The sequence below is a fragment of the Erigeron canadensis genome, chromosome 1, assembly GCF_010389155.1.
Source record: "Erigeron canadensis isolate Cc75 chromosome 1, C_canadensis_v1, whole genome shotgun sequence".
Taxonomy (NCBI): domain Eukaryota; kingdom Viridiplantae; phylum Streptophyta; class Magnoliopsida; order Asterales; family Asteraceae; genus Erigeron; species Erigeron canadensis.
In genome coordinates, this window is record NC_057761.1 from 40,585,389 (window position 1) to 40,603,898 (window position 18,510).

General features: G+C 34.7%; 4 protein-coding genes across 4 annotated transcripts; 2 read left to right on the forward strand and 2 right to left on the reverse strand.

Moving 5' to 3' along the window:
• Positions 1–3,600: 3,600 nt before the first annotated feature.
• LOC122585696 (vacuolar-sorting protein BRO1-like) lies at positions 3,601–7,944 on the forward strand. Its single transcript, XM_043757820.1, has 8 exons — positions 3,601–4,380; positions 5,069–6,022; positions 6,310–6,399; positions 6,560–6,628; positions 6,742–6,882; positions 6,971–7,019; positions 7,183–7,286; positions 7,380–7,944. The coding sequence occupies exons 1-8, from the start codon at positions 3,736–3,738 to the stop codon at positions 7,806–7,808; spliced, it is 2,481 nt and encodes an 826-aa protein (XP_043613755.1). The 5' UTR covers positions 3,601–3,735; the 3' UTR covers positions 7,809–7,944.
• A 1,489-nt stretch (positions 7,945–9,433) lies between these two features.
• LOC122592346 (GDSL esterase/lipase 6-like) lies at positions 9,434–12,187 on the forward strand. The gene is made up of 4 exons (XM_043764551.1): positions 9,434–9,698; positions 10,345–10,499; positions 11,277–11,742; positions 11,949–12,187. The coding sequence occupies exons 1-4, from the start codon at positions 9,434–9,436 to the stop codon at positions 12,185–12,187; spliced, it is 1,125 nt and encodes a 374-aa protein (XP_043620486.1).
• A 3,854-nt stretch (positions 12,188–16,041) lies between these two features.
• Positions 16,042–16,629, reverse strand: LOC122592354. The gene has a single exon (XM_043764563.1). The coding sequence runs from the start codon at positions 16,627–16,629 to the stop codon at positions 16,042–16,044; it is 588 nt and encodes a 195-aa protein (XP_043620498.1).
• Positions 16,630–16,692: 63 nt separating this feature from the next.
• On the reverse strand, positions 16,693–17,298 carry LOC122592363. Its single transcript, XM_043764574.1, has one exon. It carries the CDS (start codon positions 17,296–17,298, stop codon positions 16,693–16,695), a length of 606 nt encoding a protein of 201 aa, XP_043620509.1.
• Between the last annotated feature and the right edge of the window lie 1,212 nt (positions 17,299–18,510).

Consider the following 18,510-nt stretch of genomic DNA (forward strand, 5'->3'; position numbering starts at 1 on the left):
ATTACCGATGCTGGAAGTTATTGTACCTAGACAACCAAACATATGAAAAAAGTAAAAGTATATCTAAAACTATATGAGAAAATGATAATGAGATATTAGCAAATGTTGCAAATCAGCAATATTACCATTTTTTTATCAGTTCATATTGCATATATACCTCCTTCAATGCAAACTTCGATATCTTGCAAAGAAGCTCCCTGAAAAGAGGCATGTTACAGTTGTTAGGAACCTGGATTTTCTCGCTTGCAAGTTTCACTTTAATCTCATTGAACTCATGCTCAATAGCAAGACAAAGTTTGTCTTTCACTTCTTTGAAATCCCCGGTAGAAACTTGTAGATACTTTTTGAGTTTCAAATGAGCACCTTCAGCTCTTGCAGATGACCGATTACCAAAATGCAAGTACTTGTCAGTCCAAGCACTAACAAATTTTCCTTTCCATGGCAACCAAATTTTCATTAAATACTCAACTGCATCTTTTTTCTCTGTATAAAACAACCAAATTCTTCTTAAAGAGAGCTTCTGTTGAAGAATAAGCCACGTTATTCCAACTTCACATAAAAATATCGTAGTCTTCAGAACGTCCAAAATGCTTCTTGAAGTTCGCTAAGACATTCTTTTCAATATGCCAAACACATAATAGATTTGTTGTAGATGGAAAAACGTTTGTTATGCCATTCATTAGTGCCAACTCCCTGTCTGTCATAATTACAGATGGTTGATTTTCATGTCCAACGATCTTTTTAAATGCAGTTAATGCCCATACATAATTTTCTTCATCCTCTTTTTCCAAGAAAGTGAAGACGGAGTAAAAAGTAGTGTTAAAGCATGAAACTCCAATGATATCGAGAAGCGGCATTTTATATATATTGGTTTTGTAGGTACAATCCATCACAAAGAAATTAGAGATATTATTCGCCAATCTGACTGACAAAGGGTGTGCAATGAACAACCGTGTTATACGCCCTTCTGGATTCTGTAAAACATCATATGAAAACCCACCTTTTTGAAGCTCTTCAAATAAAAACTGATCAATGGCCGACCTCCTAAGCTATCTTTACGTATTTTTGCTTTCAAGTTGTAAATAGTTCTAGAGGCAGCTGGGAGATTTGGTGATTGTTGCTGTAAAGAAGAAAGAATTTGTCTCGGAGGTATACCAGAAAGTGTCATATTTTTGACGGTTTGTATATCATCAGGTAGTAATCGACGAAATGATGGATGTCCGGACACATCAATATAGATGGATCATGGTTGTGTGCTAAGTTTTTTGCCTTAAATATCCAAAGACCATCATTTCCCTTTTTACTTGAAATTTGGAAGGGGCAATCAATCAAACAAACGAGTTACAATGCTCTTTTTTCGTTTATCACCAAATGTATCTTGATAGGATCCAGCCCGGTCACATTGTAAAATGACATACTTATTTTTCCTTGAATCACGAATAGTTAAGGCATATCCTTTGGTGCGATAAAAGTCTCGAACACTCTTTAGTAAATCATCATATAATTCAAATTTGGAGTTAGCCAGATAAAATTCTTCATTTTGAATCACCGAACTTGAAGACTGAATTGAGCTCATCTATATGCATTGACAAAAATATAATGAGACTCAGATGTAATTACAAAAAACTGGTTCAAGTATAATACAAAAAATAAAAATAAAATGTTTTACAATATTAACATTACTTTTGGTAAGTTGAATTAGTTCAGTATGGTTATAGTATAAATATATTACAGTACTATGAATATATGTTTTAACATTATCGTTTTGCAGCAAGAATGAAATGATATAATGGTACAAAAAACACTACCACAACAAAGGATCTCATTCAACTGTAAAATATATATTATCAGTAAATAAAAAACTAAAAACTATTCAACCAATGATAATAGTATATAATAATTGACTTTTTTCTCAAATGAAAGACATGTTGTGTTAATAATGAACAACATTCTTGTCACATGAAATGCAATTTGTAATATGATCGACATATAGTTTCAATCGGAATAAGATATTATGTATTACCTGTGTCTTGATGTGCTGCCAGCGTCAGAGCAAGAAAAAGAAAAGATGAAAAACAATAGGATGAATATCTTGTGATTAGATCAAATTACGGATTAATAAAAAAAATTAAAATGAATCAATAAGTGCAAAATAGTAATAAAAAATTTGTTGTAGTAAGAGAAGTAAAGTTTTGCAATATAAAAATGGGGAAATGATATATCTACATCAATTTTTTGCCACCTACAACAAACATACATATTATACTGCACATTATACAACTGTATAAAGCATGTATTGTTGTAGATGGCAAAAACTTGTTATAGATATATCACTCCCCATAAAAATCACCTCCCATAACAAATACATGCAATTAAGAATTTACTTCGTATAATTCAGTTGGGGAGGAGGAGGAGTATTACCCCTGTTAATTGTTTAGACGTGTTGTTGTCATACGCAATGCAGGTTACAAAAATCGAACTGCGGTGTACTAAAATATACATTTTTTTCTCTTTGTAAGTGCTTTGGAGTTTATGAGAAAGAATAATAAAAACCCAAACTTTCTACGTCTTTATACAATTTAAGACTTGTTTATTTTAAACATTAAACAAAATAAGGATAACTGCAGAAAATAGAAAATACCTGTCGACCAATTCACGAAAATAGTAGTGACCTTTAAAAGTTTTACTTTTTAGAGATGAATTTTCATTTATTCCCGAAAATAGTAACATTTGACACGTGTACATGATGATATAGACATTTTCGATTAGGTGACATTTTTTACTTTCTATTTTTTGGAGTGTCGTGAATTGGTCACTGCTATGTAATTTTTATCAGCCGTGTCATTTTTTACTGGTAAGGTACTTCTTCTCGTCATTTTCTCCTGAAGCTAATTTTTATTTTATAGATTTCTGTAGACATAGGCCGGATTTGGACCCTTTAAGATATTTCGTCGACAGATGACATAGATCCAGATAATGCAGGTCCAGAGGTTAGCTCGAACTCGAAGAGACCGCCAACAGTTTCTAAACTTAGTTGAAGAAATCGAGAAGTAACCACCTCCACCTTCAACACGTTGTCGTCAGTGTTGGAGTAATCTGACAATAAATGAGTTTATTACTCGAAAGTAAAACTTTTAAAGGTCACTACTATTTTCGTAAATTGATCGAAAGATCCTTTATATTTTTTGTAGTTTTAACATATGTCATGTCATCAAAAAATACCAGGTAATCAAAAAATGTCCATGTCATTATGTACGTGTGTCAAATGTTACTATTTTTAAAAATAAATTAAAATTTATTTTTAAAATGTAAAACATTTAAAGATCACTGTTATTTTCATGAATCGTTCGAATGAGTCTTTCTATTTTCTTATTCAAAAGAAATATTGCCCAGTCATCCAATTGTTGCAACATCGTTCTTACGCATTTAATGTAAACATCAACAAACCAGTATTTGGTCGACATATTTCTTGTCACACTTCCATAAAATAAACTAATCTAAATCATTATCATTTCATTATATTGATATAAAATACTTAAAAACAAACTCAAACTGCCACCTAGTTAAATTAAACAGATCACACAAAACAGAAATAGCTCCCTGATTGCTTCATTCATGAAACCAAAATCGACAACAACATATCCTTGAGTTTTTTCACCATTTCAAATTGTTTTAGTTTTTCGATTATCCTAAATACTTTATAATCTTATATTCATATATCAAAATCATAAAGTAATGGCCACTTCATCATCATCATCATCATCAAACATCATGTTATCAATCCCGGATAAAAAAACCACTCCGATCGATCTCTACCGTCCATTGCGTAATTACATCGTCACCAATTACTCACAACAACAAGCCCAAAATCTAGAAGACGATCTCCAAACTGTAAACACCCTCCGTAACAACCTCCTAACTAACTCCCTAATTTCCCGCCGAGATAATCTCATCTCCTATTTCAAATCCCTAACCGCCGTTCAATCCAGATTCTTTTTTTCTAGCGATAGGAACACTCACGTGACGTTCACGTGGTACGATGCTTTTAAAACCAGAAACAAAGCTTCACAACAGGACATACATTTTGAGAAGGCTGCTGTGTTGTTTAATTTAGGTGCGGTGTATAGTCAGTTAGGGTTAGGGTTTGATCGGTCTACGGTGGATGGGAGACGAGACGCGGTTCAGGCGTTTGTTGCGAGTGCGGGCGTTTTTGGTTATCTGAGGGAGAATGCGGTGGCGAGTGGTGGTACGGTGGATGTTTCCGGTGAGTGTGTTGGGATGTTGGAGAAGTTGATGCTTGCTCAAGCTCAGGAATGCGTTTTCGAGAATAGCGTTGCCAAAGGCAGTAGTCATGGTGTTTGTGCCAAGGTTTCGAGACAGGTATATACTGTGTTCGTTTTAAATGCATTGAATGATTTTTTATATATGTGATAGTATTGATCTAGTTTGCTTAGAAAATGTGAGTTGGTATTTGATTAAGAAGTATGGCTTGTTAGATTTCCCTGGAGTTAGTGACAAATTTGACCGAGGGGTGTTGAGGTCGAGGGTTCATATCCGAAATATCTATGTGGGGGCACACTAGTCTCTTTAGGGAAAGGCAGAGCTTTACATGGGCTAAGTTTGTGTGGCGGTCAATGCTGTGAAGTGTGAAATAGTGGGGTGCGAAAAACCAGAGTTTAAAATATAGGTTTAGAAAAATAGTATGATATCTTATTGTTTTGATGGGAAAGGTATTCTTATAACTGATAGGAATTAAAATTGCTTAAAGAGAGAAGGGATAAACGGGGCGGTTTTGTTGTCTTGATAAAATGAGATATGTTTTGGGTTAAGAACTTTTTAGTATGTTTTTTGTTGTGTCGTTCATTACAGACTTGTAATGGTCATTTTTATGATGTACGGTAATGTATATTGTGAGCAATGCAGATATTCTGTTTGAACATAGTTGAGTCCCCCCTATCCCCGAGTTCAGTTATGCAAAAGCAACTAACTTTTGACCAATATAGCATTACCAAATAATAGAGTACTTGCATTTGGCTATGGTTTTATAGAAAGATTTACCTAACTGTAGGTGGGCCTCTACTATGAGGAAGCCGCAGTTGCACTAAGTGTCGCACCTCTCAGTCAGCATTTTGATAAGACATGGACGTCTCATATTCACTTAAAGGCAGCTTTATTCTATGCAGAGGCTTGTTATAGGTATAGCTTAGAGCTTCATGAGAAAGAGGAAATTGGGGAAGAAGTTGCAAGATTGAAAAGTGGCATCACCACGTTAATCGATGCCAAAAAGTCAGCTCCATGGGGTGCTCCCCAGCAAATACTTGATGTTATCAATAAGCTTGAAACAAATCTTAATTCCAATCTAGAAACGGCTATGAAGGAGAACGATAGGGTCTATCTTATGAGGGTTCCTCCAACCAGTTCGCTACAACCTCTCCCTGCATTCTCTTTGGTCAAGTCAATGGACATGAGTGATTTGTTGGATGCCAGCAAGGATACACTGTTTGCTAGTTTAGTTCCTGACAGTAGTGCCAAGGCGCTTTCAAGGTACACTGAAATGGTTGATGACATCATCAGAACTCAAACTGAGAAATTACAGCAAGGTAGTGAGCTTGCACGAGTGCACCTCAAGGAAATGAATTTACCGGATTCAGTTCTTGCTTTGGGAGGCCATTCCGTCTTGCCAACTGCTTTATGGGAAGATGTAGAAGCGGTTCAAGTTAGTGGTGGTCCAGCTGGCTTGCAAGGTGAGCTCCAACAACTCCAAGATTTGAGACGAGTGAACCATGAATTGGTGGTCCAGACCGAAGAGCTCCTCCAGAAAGAAGCAGCAGAAGATACACATTTTCGTAGCCAATTTAGGACACGATGGACCAGACCTCAGTCTAGCACTCTTACAAAGAATTTAATGGATCGGTTAAATAAGTTGGCAGCAAATTTGAAGCAAGCTGCAGACAGTGATGGTAAACTTGAACGATCTGTTAAAGCCCACATGGCACCCATGTCTATTCTAGATACCCGCCCGGTAAGCTTTCTTGAACTCTTTACATGGACTGTCGACTACTTTTATGGACTACTTTAAGACGAGTTTCTTTGCAATTTATTTGTTGAGCTATAATTGATATTTTAGATGTATCGTGCAATTCTCACAGTTCCATCTCTGATAACCTTATACTAAACACTGTGTAGTTTTACTGTTCATTTGATTTGTAATAATATATTATATCTGGAGTTCATCGATAATGTAGCAGTTCTATTTACTTTTGTTAAGCGCTTAAGCTAATTTGTTTTTTTGAATTTGTTACTTACCAGATAGAATCTGCCCTACCAACTTTGGGAAGGCCGATTATGTCATTAGATGCCAACGAAGACGCTGTCGTTGGCGCCCTAAAGCAGAGCTTGGTAAATTATCTTTTTAGTCTATGATGTGATAAGTTCTTATAATGAACTTGGTTTCATTATGTGTTTCTTTAATAATTTTTACAAAAAATTGCCACATTTTTATACTTCTTGATAAATGAAACTTGTGGGTACCAGAAATTATAAATTCTTGCATTTGTAGATGCAATTGGAGACATTGGGTACACAAAGGGCAGGTCTGGAAGACATGCTTAAAGATATGAAGAGAAAGGTATTGCCTTCTTTCTAGTGGAGATGTTTATCTGGGATTTTCTTCGCTAATTTTCTTTTGCTTTTTTATTAATCATTAATACTCTAATTTGCATTTATATCCATCGGTCTTAGGATGATATACTTCCTAAATTGATGGCTTCTAATGGATCATACGAGGATCTTTTCAGAAAAGAGATAACAAAATATGATCATATATGTGAGGAAATATCTCAAAATATTCAAGCACAAGAGCAATTATTGTTTCATATTCAGGTATTCTTTCTTACTGTTTCTTTTTCTGAAAAAAATATAATGTTTTCATTTTTAATACCATAATTTTGATATCCTTTCTTCCATATAGTCTCAAAACAATCAGTTTGCAAGCACGTTCAGCATTGAGGACTACAGGGGTATGTGCCACTTTTAAAGTCCTATGTTTTTGTTTTGTTCTTTGTAATGCGTTTTTTCTTTCCATTTGATTCTCAACTCAATCTAATTTCTTTGCTCTACCGTCTGCTCTAATTTCTTTTATACAAGCCTCTCGTCTTACAGCACTGTACTTTTGGTCTGCAGCTTCTTGTGAGAAATGCTATAAGCAGATTGAGGCTGCTATAGCTAAGTATCAGGAAATTAAAGGGAATATCAACGAAGGGTTGAAGTTTTATGTCGCTCTACAGGTAATTGACTTTTTGTATTGTTTTTAAGAAGTCAATCCCTGAGCATGAATATATTAAATAATTGATTTTATACGAGTAATTATGAATTTGCAGGAAGCCATCACAAGCATAAAGCAGCAGGCAAGTGACTTTGCAATGACCCGAAGTATACAATGCCATGACATGATTGAAGATCTGCAGAGACAGATATCGGGTCTCAGTGTTCAAGATGGTAGAAATTCGAGCACACACAATGACTCTTCCCAACCCAGGCCCGCTATAAATCCCTATGTGCTCCATCCTCAAACGCCTTATTATCAGCCACCACCATCAGGATACACTCAGCAACCACCTCCTTACAACATGCCACCACCTAGCGGATCTTCGTACCCACCTCAAACAGGCCAACAATCGGGACCCAGTGGGTCCGAATACGGCCAGCCCACTTACCTGGGTCGGCAGGGGTCATACTACAATGCACCAGGTCAGCAACCAGGATCTTTCCCCAGGCCTCCGAACCAGAGTGGCTACTATAAACAATGATTTGTGTATATAATATCTTATTTTGGGGGTTCTGTGGTATATTTTTTACTTGTGCATATGATGTGTATAATGCAACTGAAATTGTGTTAATTTATTTGTTTGGTTTATATAGTACAGACACCCAAATTAGTGGATATATGGTATCTTGACTAACCATAATATGCGTCACATTTGTGAACTTCATTTACATGTAGATGTTTTTTAAGTTGCCAGTATTCAAAGCAAACAGAGCGATGTGTGCAGTATTTGGTTACTCAAGATAATTAATGGTTGTTTGATTATAAAGTTTATAGTCCTTTTAAATTTCTCGTAATAGGTAAGGTTATGGCAGGAGATGATATACAACCAATGGTCTTAAGTTCTCTAATATATATTTTTTTATTATTATACTATTATTATTTTGAATACAAACTGCAAGAGTGTTTTCAATAAATGAAATTATCATGTGAATGAAATTTATTACTCAACTAACCTGTTGACGTTATGCTGCCTAACATGCCCACCAGCCCATGAGTATTATACCAAGTGCGTGCTTATACGAATGTTTGCTAATACGAACTAGATTAAATTGATACAATGAGTTTCATGCCAAATGTTCTTCACAAGAATTTATAAGCAACTCGATCGTCTCCTATGAAGGAAAAACGTGACCAATATATACACTTGAAGTATCCTTATTTCACGGGGGACATTCAACGTAGAATGGTTTCTTGGATTATGTGTAGACGCGTGAAATTTTAAGGCTAAGTGAGGTGATTGGTGTCAACACCCCACTGAGAGAAATTGATGTGTTTTGGTTAAAAGACTAACACGACTTGAGGTGTATTCTAGTCGATAGTTGTTTTGTTGGATCTTTTCTCTATATGGTTTCGTTGTTTTTATTTTGATAAAAGGGATTTTACCCTGGTTAGCTTGGTTTCGTTGGTTGTTTTACACGATTCCTGATTCTTGCAACAGAGACATGTTTGTTATACATGAACATCTACTACGAAGTTGCTATTAAAAAGAATAACATAACTTGGACCAAAAACCAAGAATCATCCTATCTTGCTGATGTATTTATAAGTTACATAAGTTAATTCAGTTTCACACTAACTATTCTATCTTGCACTACAACAGCAGCACTCTATAACTACGGCTAAATCCGTTGCAATAAACCCTACCACAATGGAATCACCACGGATTTCGTCAGTTTGAAAAAGTTGTGTGCTTAAAGCACATAGCAACGAGATTTGTGACAAAGCAATATTTAGGGAAAACATTGCTTCCAAGTATATCTGTCAAAACAATTTTATACAAGTATGCATAACATGAATACAAATTAACTTATTTTAAATGAGAATGAACACAAGCCAAGAGTTTGAATCACTCAAATTGGCTTATCATATAACGATACGGTAAAATTGTATAATTGTCGTAACCAAAGCTACTTTGATGCAATATATGATAATAATGGTAAGTTAGTGTTGTGCTTTTTGCACGTCTTCCGTTCTATTTCCCAATTTTCCTCACTTTCTTTGGGCAACATTTTTGTTCCGTTTCTTCAACTTACTCCTTTCGTTAAGTACAACTTCTTAGGCTCTATTTAGCTTCAAAGTTCAAGCATATCATTATCGGTACCAAATATGACGGGGAGATTTCCGCATTTGATCCTCTTCCTCGCTGCATTTCTTGCGGCTTTGGCGTTGGCCAATGCATATCATGTTAAGCCCGGTATTGCACATCATGTTAAGTCTATTTTCGTCTTTGGGGACTCTCAATTTGATGCAGGAAACAATAAATACATCAAGCATTGCGGCCTTCAAGCCAACTATACTCCTTATGGCATGAGTTACTTTCATACGCCCACCGGGCGGTTCACCAACGGTCGAACCGTTGCAGATTTCATTTGTAAGTCTCTTTCTCTACATACTTGAACATGGCTAGAAATGGAAACGAATTTTTCACTTGTATCATGTAACTTTTTATTGACATAAATACCCATTGAACTTAAATTATCTACACTATTTTACTTTATAACCCATCATTATTACTCGTATTTGATATTATATGCCAAATTCCTATCAAGTTCAAAATTTGGTATTAGTTTTTTTTCAAATTCCACTTTGAAAGTTCAAATTTCTTATGCCATTCCAAATTATAACATCGTTTGTCATCTAAAATGGTAAAGTTTTCACTCATTAAGTTGTTTTGGATAAATGTAGTCTGTAATATTTTACCCATTATGTCTTCAATATAATATAAAAAAATTGTGTATAAAAGAGAATTGTTTACAATGGGCAACTTGATGAAAAAAGAAAATTGAGGGCGAGTTGAATGATCCATTAATAGATTGTGAGTTCTGGTGGTATAGTACACAAATTTTACATTTTTGATTTATGCTGAACACGTTCTTTCTAAGAAACTAGTGGAAATCGATTAAACGTTAAAACATCATATCATATGTAATGGCTAGGTTTTTATTTTTTCTTGTAGTATCATATGTATGCTATGTATATGTTTAATGTTAATTCGCGTGTGACAAATTATTATCAAGCACAATATTTGGGGATTAAGTTCCAAAAGCCATACCAAGAGGTGTATCGAAAATTAGTACACCACAGCCACCACATCCGAAAAACTATGCCGGACAACGGACTTAACTTTGCCAGTGCCGGAAGTGGACTTCTGCCAGATACAAACAACCGTCAAGTAAGATGACCAAACCTTCGAGTTTTTTAGTTCATTTAGAATGTCTTTGGCCAGTTATTTTTTACATAGTCACTACCATAGTTGTTCAACTCTTAGGAGTCACGAGTCGACTCTTACGGGTTGAGTCGGTTTACACCAAAAACGAGTCGACTCGCTTTTGGTGTAAACCGACTCGACTCGCTGGGTGACTCTTTTTGTCCAGACTCTTACGAGTCGTAGTGTGAACTAGGACTGAGTCAATACGAGCCGCAAATTTATAATTATTCTAGTTTGATACTATAACTAATATAATATTTATGGTTAATTTATTTTGTGTGTTATCTATATATTTTTGATCATTTTAGAGTGAAGTTAGTGAACTAGGATATAAATTATAAGTATATGACTCAAAACTGTCAAAAATGTGATAATTTGGTAAACTTATTAATATAATCAACTAATATTTTGGTTTTAAAGACGTTACATATACAATAATACTATATTTTGTAATATTTAAAAATGGCTTGACTCTTACGAGACGAGTCATGAGTCGAAAAATCATATTTTCGAGTCGAGTCAATAGTTACGAGTCTGCGACTATGGTCACTACAAGAAATCTGACATTTTTTGACATCCTATCGCCATAACCCTCCGGACTCGTATTTTCTTTTATCTTGTAGTGATTGTGCTTGAAGTGCAACAGATTCTAATTTCTGAAATATATACATTTTGATTAGATAACTACTAATCTAACTAACTTATTCCCACATTTTTTATTGTTCCATGTATGATGGGTAGAGGGTGACATCAATCCAATCCCAATTGCTACAATTCCAAGCACTAGTTAAACAAAACTTTATACACAGGAAGCAAGTTGTAGAATCCATATATTTCTTGGCATCGGGTTCGAATGATATTTTTAGTTATTACTTGTTACATGGTGAGTTGAAGCTAAACGAAACAGCCTATGCACATGCCATGCTAAAAGAAGCATCCAAGTTCATTGACAAAATCTACAAGCTAGGAGGTCGTAGAATCGTCGCTTATGGGGTAGGTCCTATGGGGTGTATTCCTGGCAGAGTCCTCATAAAAAGAGCACCTAAGGACCACTGTTATGATAAAATGGACCGTATGGTTAAATATTACAACGCTGAATTGCAACACTTAATGATCAGTATACCGCGTAGGTATCCTGGCGCGATTGGTGTTTATGTTGTAGTGTATCCCACCGTACAAAACTTCCTTACTCACCCAAAACTTTACGGTACCTTTTCTTTCATTTAGTTTCTCTCTTATTATACAAAACATATAATCAAGATAGTAACATAATGTGTCACTTTTTGTTGTTGAATCACTTCACACAACACCGGGTCAATGTTATTTCGATAAACTACGAGAAAATCGGTTCATTTGCTAGTAAATGTATATATTTTGCTTTAAAAAAATGCTGGTTGTTTGGAATTGGAATAGGTTTTTTGAATGTAAGTCAAGCATGTTGTGGAGCTGGACCTCTAAATGGAGAGTTGCAATGTGGATTACGAGGTTACAAGTTGTGTCACAACCCAAATGACTACTTTTTCTGGGATTATTTTCATCCCTCCGAGCGTGTTTATGGGCTCATTGCCAAGGGTATATGGGCTGGAGGCAAAAAACAAATATGGCCCATGAATGTGAGAACTTTAGCCAGTATTAAATTACCATTCCATTGATCCCACTTTTAAGTTTTATCTCTACACATTATGTGTCTTATTTTACTCTTATCATTTTATGTATGTTTTCAAGACGCAATCTAGAGGAATAAAGGGGGTTTACTATTTGATACTTGGATTGTGCTTTGTAATGAAGATTTTCTGAAATGAGAATAAGAATTATAAGTTGCTTAAGCGAATTTAATGTTTAGAATCGTTTTGGATATTGGTCTGCGTCGTGTTAATATTGTATGCGATGAATAAAACTTCTTTGTCATGTTAATAAATTTATAATCAAAAGGGATATATGAAACATTGGGGAAACGTAAAAAGACCGGATCACACTAAGCCAAACCAAACCAGGGGCAACAGACCGATTAACGTTCGAACCATTCTCGAGTATAATCAAATCATGTGCTGAGATCCCTGCAAGCACTAATGGTACATGTAAGAAATACTATGAAATTATTAATGTGACATTCATTACCTATAAGTCTATAACTAGTCAACGTATGGGCAAGTAAAATGGCTTTATCCAACCGTTTGTAAATTTTGTGAGGAATGTGTGGATACAAGAATAAAGACGAAATCTTTTGAAGACAGCTGATTGAGACATAAAAATTTGTAGTGCGAGCCATAAATATATGCAAGTATGTGATAGCATGTTATATGTCATTTTTTAATTATTTGTTTCACATTGCACATTTTTAGACTTCCCGAGATGTTACAAGCAATATTTTAAAAACCAGTTCAACAGTTGTTCGATGAGTTGATCGGTTCAAAAATCCTAGTTTTTGGTTAAACTGAAAAATAAATACACCCATAGTTTTATCTGTTAATGAAATTAAGATTATGGTATCTATTCCATTCCATGATACATTCCAACCAAACGACCTAAGATAACTTTTATAGTAGAGGATCAATTTTGTTACTCGTATTAACTTAAGTTAAAGATTTAGCCCAACTGGACATTTAATGCCCCTTATGTCTTTCAGAAAGGCATATTGGAAAGTTTTTGCCAATGAGGTGGAGCATGGGGGTTTTTCTCTAGCATTAGCTAATTTTCTCAAGAACGGTAGTGGGACTTCCACCGCCAGTCATGCCCTCGGATTGACTGTGCTGGTGACGTGGTCAATCTGTACCGGATGATAAAGAAGCATGTCGCTGAGTCCAATCACCATTGCTGTTAAAAAAAACACACACTACACGCAACATGGAGCTAGCATCCTTTTGACGGTTCCTTCATAACTCTAAAAAAATGCTAAGCTCATAATAAATTAAAAGAAAAATGAAGCAAAATAAATCTCTACTCTTTTATAAAGCAAAAGCTCCCTTTTTAAATTAAACTATTCATTCTTTTAAATATCAGATTTGCCTTGACATTTTATATTATCTTCACACATATCTCATAATTCATCAGTGACCTTTTATGGAAACAAATGTTGCACCATCTGAAGTAAGGTTTCATTAGTGAATCACTTATATTGTTACATTAATAACCACACTGTTACTGTTGCTACCACCATCCATCGCCGCCAACGCCGCCATATTACGCGGGTACCTTCCCGTACAATTGATACATCGGCTTAGATTTTAAATACAATTGAAGCAAAATAAATATAATTGATACATCGGCTTAAATTTTATAAAATAATGAAATATATGATAACCAAATGAATCCCGTGACCGGAAACCACGTGAGGAAATCCAGTTGATCACCAACCTTTCAGCGTAACTACATAAAATACGGTAGTGTGTCGTCATAAATAAAATATTATCAAATTCATCCAAATATCATAGATTTAATTTTTTTTATTATATATAGATTAAAGGTTACAACCTTGTGAGACGTTAATTAACTTGATATAAGATTAGTGGCACATTATATCCAGGACGGGCCAAGGCCCACCCTACAAAACTCATCACCTATAACATGTATATAGATAATCTGGTATATTTTGATCAATTGAATCATGTGGCCCATCCTAATTTTGAAACTTTATAAAAGTAACATGCAAAGACAATTCCATTTAGTAGTTTTGATAGAAGGTTGTTATTAAAAAAGTTAAAAAACCGATTAGAATGTTTCATAAAACCCAATACTCATTTTAGTTAAATTTGAGTTTTATAGTGTTTGACACTAATACATATCCAAGTTTGGATGTTTTTTTCCTTTTTTTACATGACATTTATTTTTTTCTGGTGCTCTTATTTAAACTGTTGTAAACTTATATTCAATGGCGGAACTTGAACACTTATTATTAAGGGGCGGAACTCAATGACACATAAAATTTAGTTTTGTTAGAGAGACTAATATGTATCATGAAAATTATTTTTGAAGAATATATAAGTAAATTAGTATTAAAGATAAATACTTCTGGAAGGGCTGGAACCCCCTTTGGCCCCTTAAAAGTTTCATCCTTGCTTATATTAGTTAATTCTTTAATTTTTAAGGGTAACTATAAAAGACATTTCTAGTTTACAATCAAGTATTAAATGTTTACAAAAACCTTTTTTTAGTAACAACATTGGTTATTCGGTATATATTTGTTACTATTTTCTATCAATAAAATAAAGAAAGTTGCTTTTTTATATATTTTTTTGTTGTTATTTAATAATAGTTTTCATATATATATTTTTTTTTTTTAGCTTTTTTGGTTGTTATTTATTTGCAGTTTCTTCTAAGGTTGTTTTTTTTACTTCATTGTTTTTAAATAGTTTGGTAAAAAAAAAAAAAAAATTTTGGCCCTTCCTAATTTAAAACGCTGGCTTCGCCACCGGATAGGTAGGACCTTTAATTTTAGTTTTTGAATGTGTGAGAAACATGCAAAAGTAAAATGTGAAAATGGTTACATTGTTTTTATCAGACTGCCGAGATCTCAATTTTAAAAGATGCATATGAGACATTCCATGACTTTTCATTATAGCAAAAAGTGTTGTCTGTTCGTTGTATTGATCAAATGATGGACGAATATATAATATAATAGAACATACATATATGTTGCTTGTTCTTTCGAGCTACTTATCAAACACTACAACAAATATGTTATTTATTAATACTCATTTTATCACACTTTTAAAAAATATTTAAAAAATATTAATTTGTTGATACTTATAAATGTGTGGAACATTCAAAAATGTGAATAAAGTTAAATAATCAAAATCTTTTCACACTTAAAAGTGTGAAAATAATTTGTGACACCAAATTTCCTCACACAAGAGAAAGTGCAAAGAATCTCACATTTTTAAGTGTAAAAATGGTTGACATTTTTTTCACACTTTTAAGTATGAACATTCTGTTTATAGGGCCCACTTTTTTATTAAACTTGTCCATTTCGCTTTATTATTTTTTAGGTATGCACTACCTTGAGTGGGGTTAGCATCCTCTCACAGCCCAAACACTCGGATCATGTTGTATATGGTCATTGGTAGCTTATTTTTTAATTGATTATTTTTGACATTTTTGTCCTTTTCTTTTTTCTTTTAGTAATGGTTGACATTTCTTCACATCTTTAAGTGTGAATATTTTGTTTATACATTTAGGGGGGAGGGAGTGGTCACCCCTCTTCACCCACCACTGACCAATTAGATTTTTCCACCTCAAGTTTCCTCACTCTTCCCTCATCTTCCCCAAATCACTGGCGACACTTTCCCCCATCTTCCCCTCATATCCACCTCATCATTTCTTTTTCATTTATTTTTAATACTATATAATTTTACAAACTATATAAAATAACAACAATAATATTAAAAACATCACATTTTATTAAAAATATTAAAAACACATTACAACATACTAAAAAAAACGACTTGCATAAAAATAAACATTACGACATACTTAAAAATTAAAACATTACGACATAGTAAAAAACAAACTACTCATCAAGATATGGCAAATCTTGAGCCGCGACATGCTCCGTGAGGTCGAATCGAAGACGGTGATGGACATCCTCATCTTGTATCTCATTGTATACATCACCGTTATAAACTCCTTCCACCGGCGGATCCATGATATGAACTGGTGATATCGCCCTACCGTCGCGCTTTATGATCATGTTATGCAAAATACATAGCGCATAAACATATTGACCAATTTTGTGTTTGGTCATAGGCCGGAGAGGTCGAATGAGAATCTTCCATTTTTCTTTTAGCACACCGAATGTGCGCTCCACATCTTTTCTTGCTGCCTCTTGTAACCTCTTGAATTTCTTTTCCTTTGGGTCGGTAAGATACGGGTACGCTTTAACTAAGGTCGCCCACTTGTTATAGATTCCATCGGTAAGATGGTAGCCGCGTTTGTAATCTCGTCCATTCACAGAAAATGAACTATCTGGAGCCGTTCCTAGTATCTCTTGAAGATACAAATCAGATTGATTCAATACATTGAGATCATTGTTCGACCCCGGCGCTCCAAAAAAGGCATGCCAAATCCACAAATCCTGTGACGCCGTAATCTCAATCATAATAGTAGGCACACCATAGTCACCTCTCGTATATTGCCCTCTCAACCTTCTAGGACAATTCCTCTATTCGATGTGGGTACAATCGATGCTACCAAGCATGCCAGGAATGTGGTGCTTAGCCTCATGGGCCTTGAAGATGCGTGCAACATCGTGTTGAGTCGGCCTACGTAGGTACTCTCGTCCATACAACTTAATGATGGCATCACAAAAATGATCAAGAGTTTCACGTGAAGTTCTTGCGGACATGCATAAGTACTCGTCATACTCATCGGGTGCGTTGCCGGTTGCGAGTTGTCTTACCGCCGACGTGATCTTTTGTAAAGCCAAGAAACTTCTCTTGCCTCGAGCGTCGTATCCTTCTTGAAAATATGGGAAGTTTGCTTCAATGTCGTCTACTATGGATAAAAACATACTTTTATCCATACGAAACTTGCGACGAAAATAAGCTTCGTCATACTTTGGTTCTTCAACAAACCAATCGGTCATTAGAGTTTGAAGACCAATATCACGCCGACGATCTATACTTTGACGGGGTCGGATTTCACTAAAGCTTGCGGTGTCTTGAAGATATTTATGTGCTTTAAGCAAAAATTGCAAAGAACTACCCGTGGATTCGTCGGAAGAAGTAGGATAATTTAAATCATCCGACGAAGAAGAATCGGATGACATTTTTTTTTATAAAAGGGATGGAGTTTTGGTATATAATTTGAAAGAAAGAGGAGAGAAAATGAAGAAGAATGGTGTTTTGTTGTATAAAAATGGTGAAGTGATGTTGGTTTTATAGATAAAGAGATTAAATAAAATTAAATTAAATTTTTTTAAAAAAAAAAAAACGGTCATATACCCGTTAGTGGGGGGTCCCACGCGTTTTGACCAGCCAATCACGAGCCCCTCTCTCTCCTTCTCCCTTTCTCTTTCTTCTTTCCCCGCTGCGGCTTCCTTCCCCCATTTTCTCTCTCTCTCTCTCTCCTGCGGTGAAACACCGGCGGCGGTGTGCCCGCCCGGCCCCACGACCCCGCGACCCTTTCACCGCTTCCACTCCCTCCCCCCTTATAGTTGTGAAAAAAGTATGACTTTTTTTTAAATTTTTTCACACTTTTAAATGTGAATTTTTTTATACATTACTATTACTATATATACTAAAACTAAAGGTACAAATTTGCGTGCACACTCACAATTAACATGTTTTTATTTTCTTTTTTGGTCTGTACTACCTTGGGTGGGGTCAGCACTCTCTCACTTTTTTTTTTTTTAATTTTTCATTTGGGCCCATTTTTTTTTAATTAGGTTTGTCCATTTCACTTTATTTTTTTTTAGGTCTGTACTACCTCGGGTGGGGTTAGCAACTTAGCACCCTCTCACAGTTGTATATGGTCATTGGTAGCTTATTTTTTTAATTGATTATTTTGGACATTTTTGTCTTTTTTTTTTCTTTCAGTTTTACTATAACATTTTATATCACTTTTAAGGCTACCCCATTTCTTTCCATTCATGACATAAATTTGTATTTTATTTTCATTATATCTTTTTTATTATATCATTGTCATATTTTAATCAGTTTATTTAACGATACATAAGATTATAATTTGTGAGTCAATTCTTTATTGATTATTTTAATTACGTGTTAAATAATAGTGGAATATTTTAAGATGTTATCTAATGTGCTTACTTAAATTTATCTACTTTTTGTAATGAATTATATTTAAACTGAATTTAGTAAAAAAAAAATTAATTATGTTTATGCAATAATGTATTTTCATGACTGCCATTGTACGCCCGCGTGAATATCTTAATATAACGAATGGTAGAGAGGTCAATTTTGAAATGTGTATATTATCGCATACAATAAACGTAATGTCTCCCGGTGCAAAGCCAGGGTGA

Coding starts and splice junctions, on each gene's coding strand:
- LOC122592363 (XM_043764574.1), bottom strand. CDS start 17,298: ATGTCATCCGATTCTTCTTCGTCGGATGATTTAAATTATCCTACTTCT.
- LOC122585696 (XM_043757820.1), top strand. CDS start 3,736: ATGGCCACTTCATCATCATCATCATCATCAAACATCATGTTATCAATC. Junction 6,883..6,970: donor AATTATTGTTTCATATTCAG/GTATTCTTTCTT, acceptor TCTTCCATATAG/TCTCAAAACAATCAGTTTGC. Junction 7,020..7,182: donor CAGCATTGAGGACTACAGGG/GTATGTGCCACT, acceptor TTTGGTCTGCAG/CTTCTTGTGAGAAATGCTAT.
- LOC122592354 (XM_043764563.1), bottom strand. CDS start 16,629: ATGATTGAGATTACGGCGTCACAGGATTTGTGGATTTGGCATGCCTTT.
- LOC122592346 (XM_043764551.1), top strand. CDS start 9,434: ATGACGGGGAGATTTCCGCATTTGATCCTCTTCCTCGCTGCATTTCTT. Junction 10,500..11,276: donor CAGATACAAACAACCGTCAA/GTAAGATGACCA, acceptor TATGATGGGTAG/AGGGTGACATCAATCCAATC. Junction 11,743..11,948: donor TACTCACCCAAAACTTTACG/GTACCTTTTCTT, acceptor GAATTGGAATAG/GTTTTTTGAATGTAAGTCAA.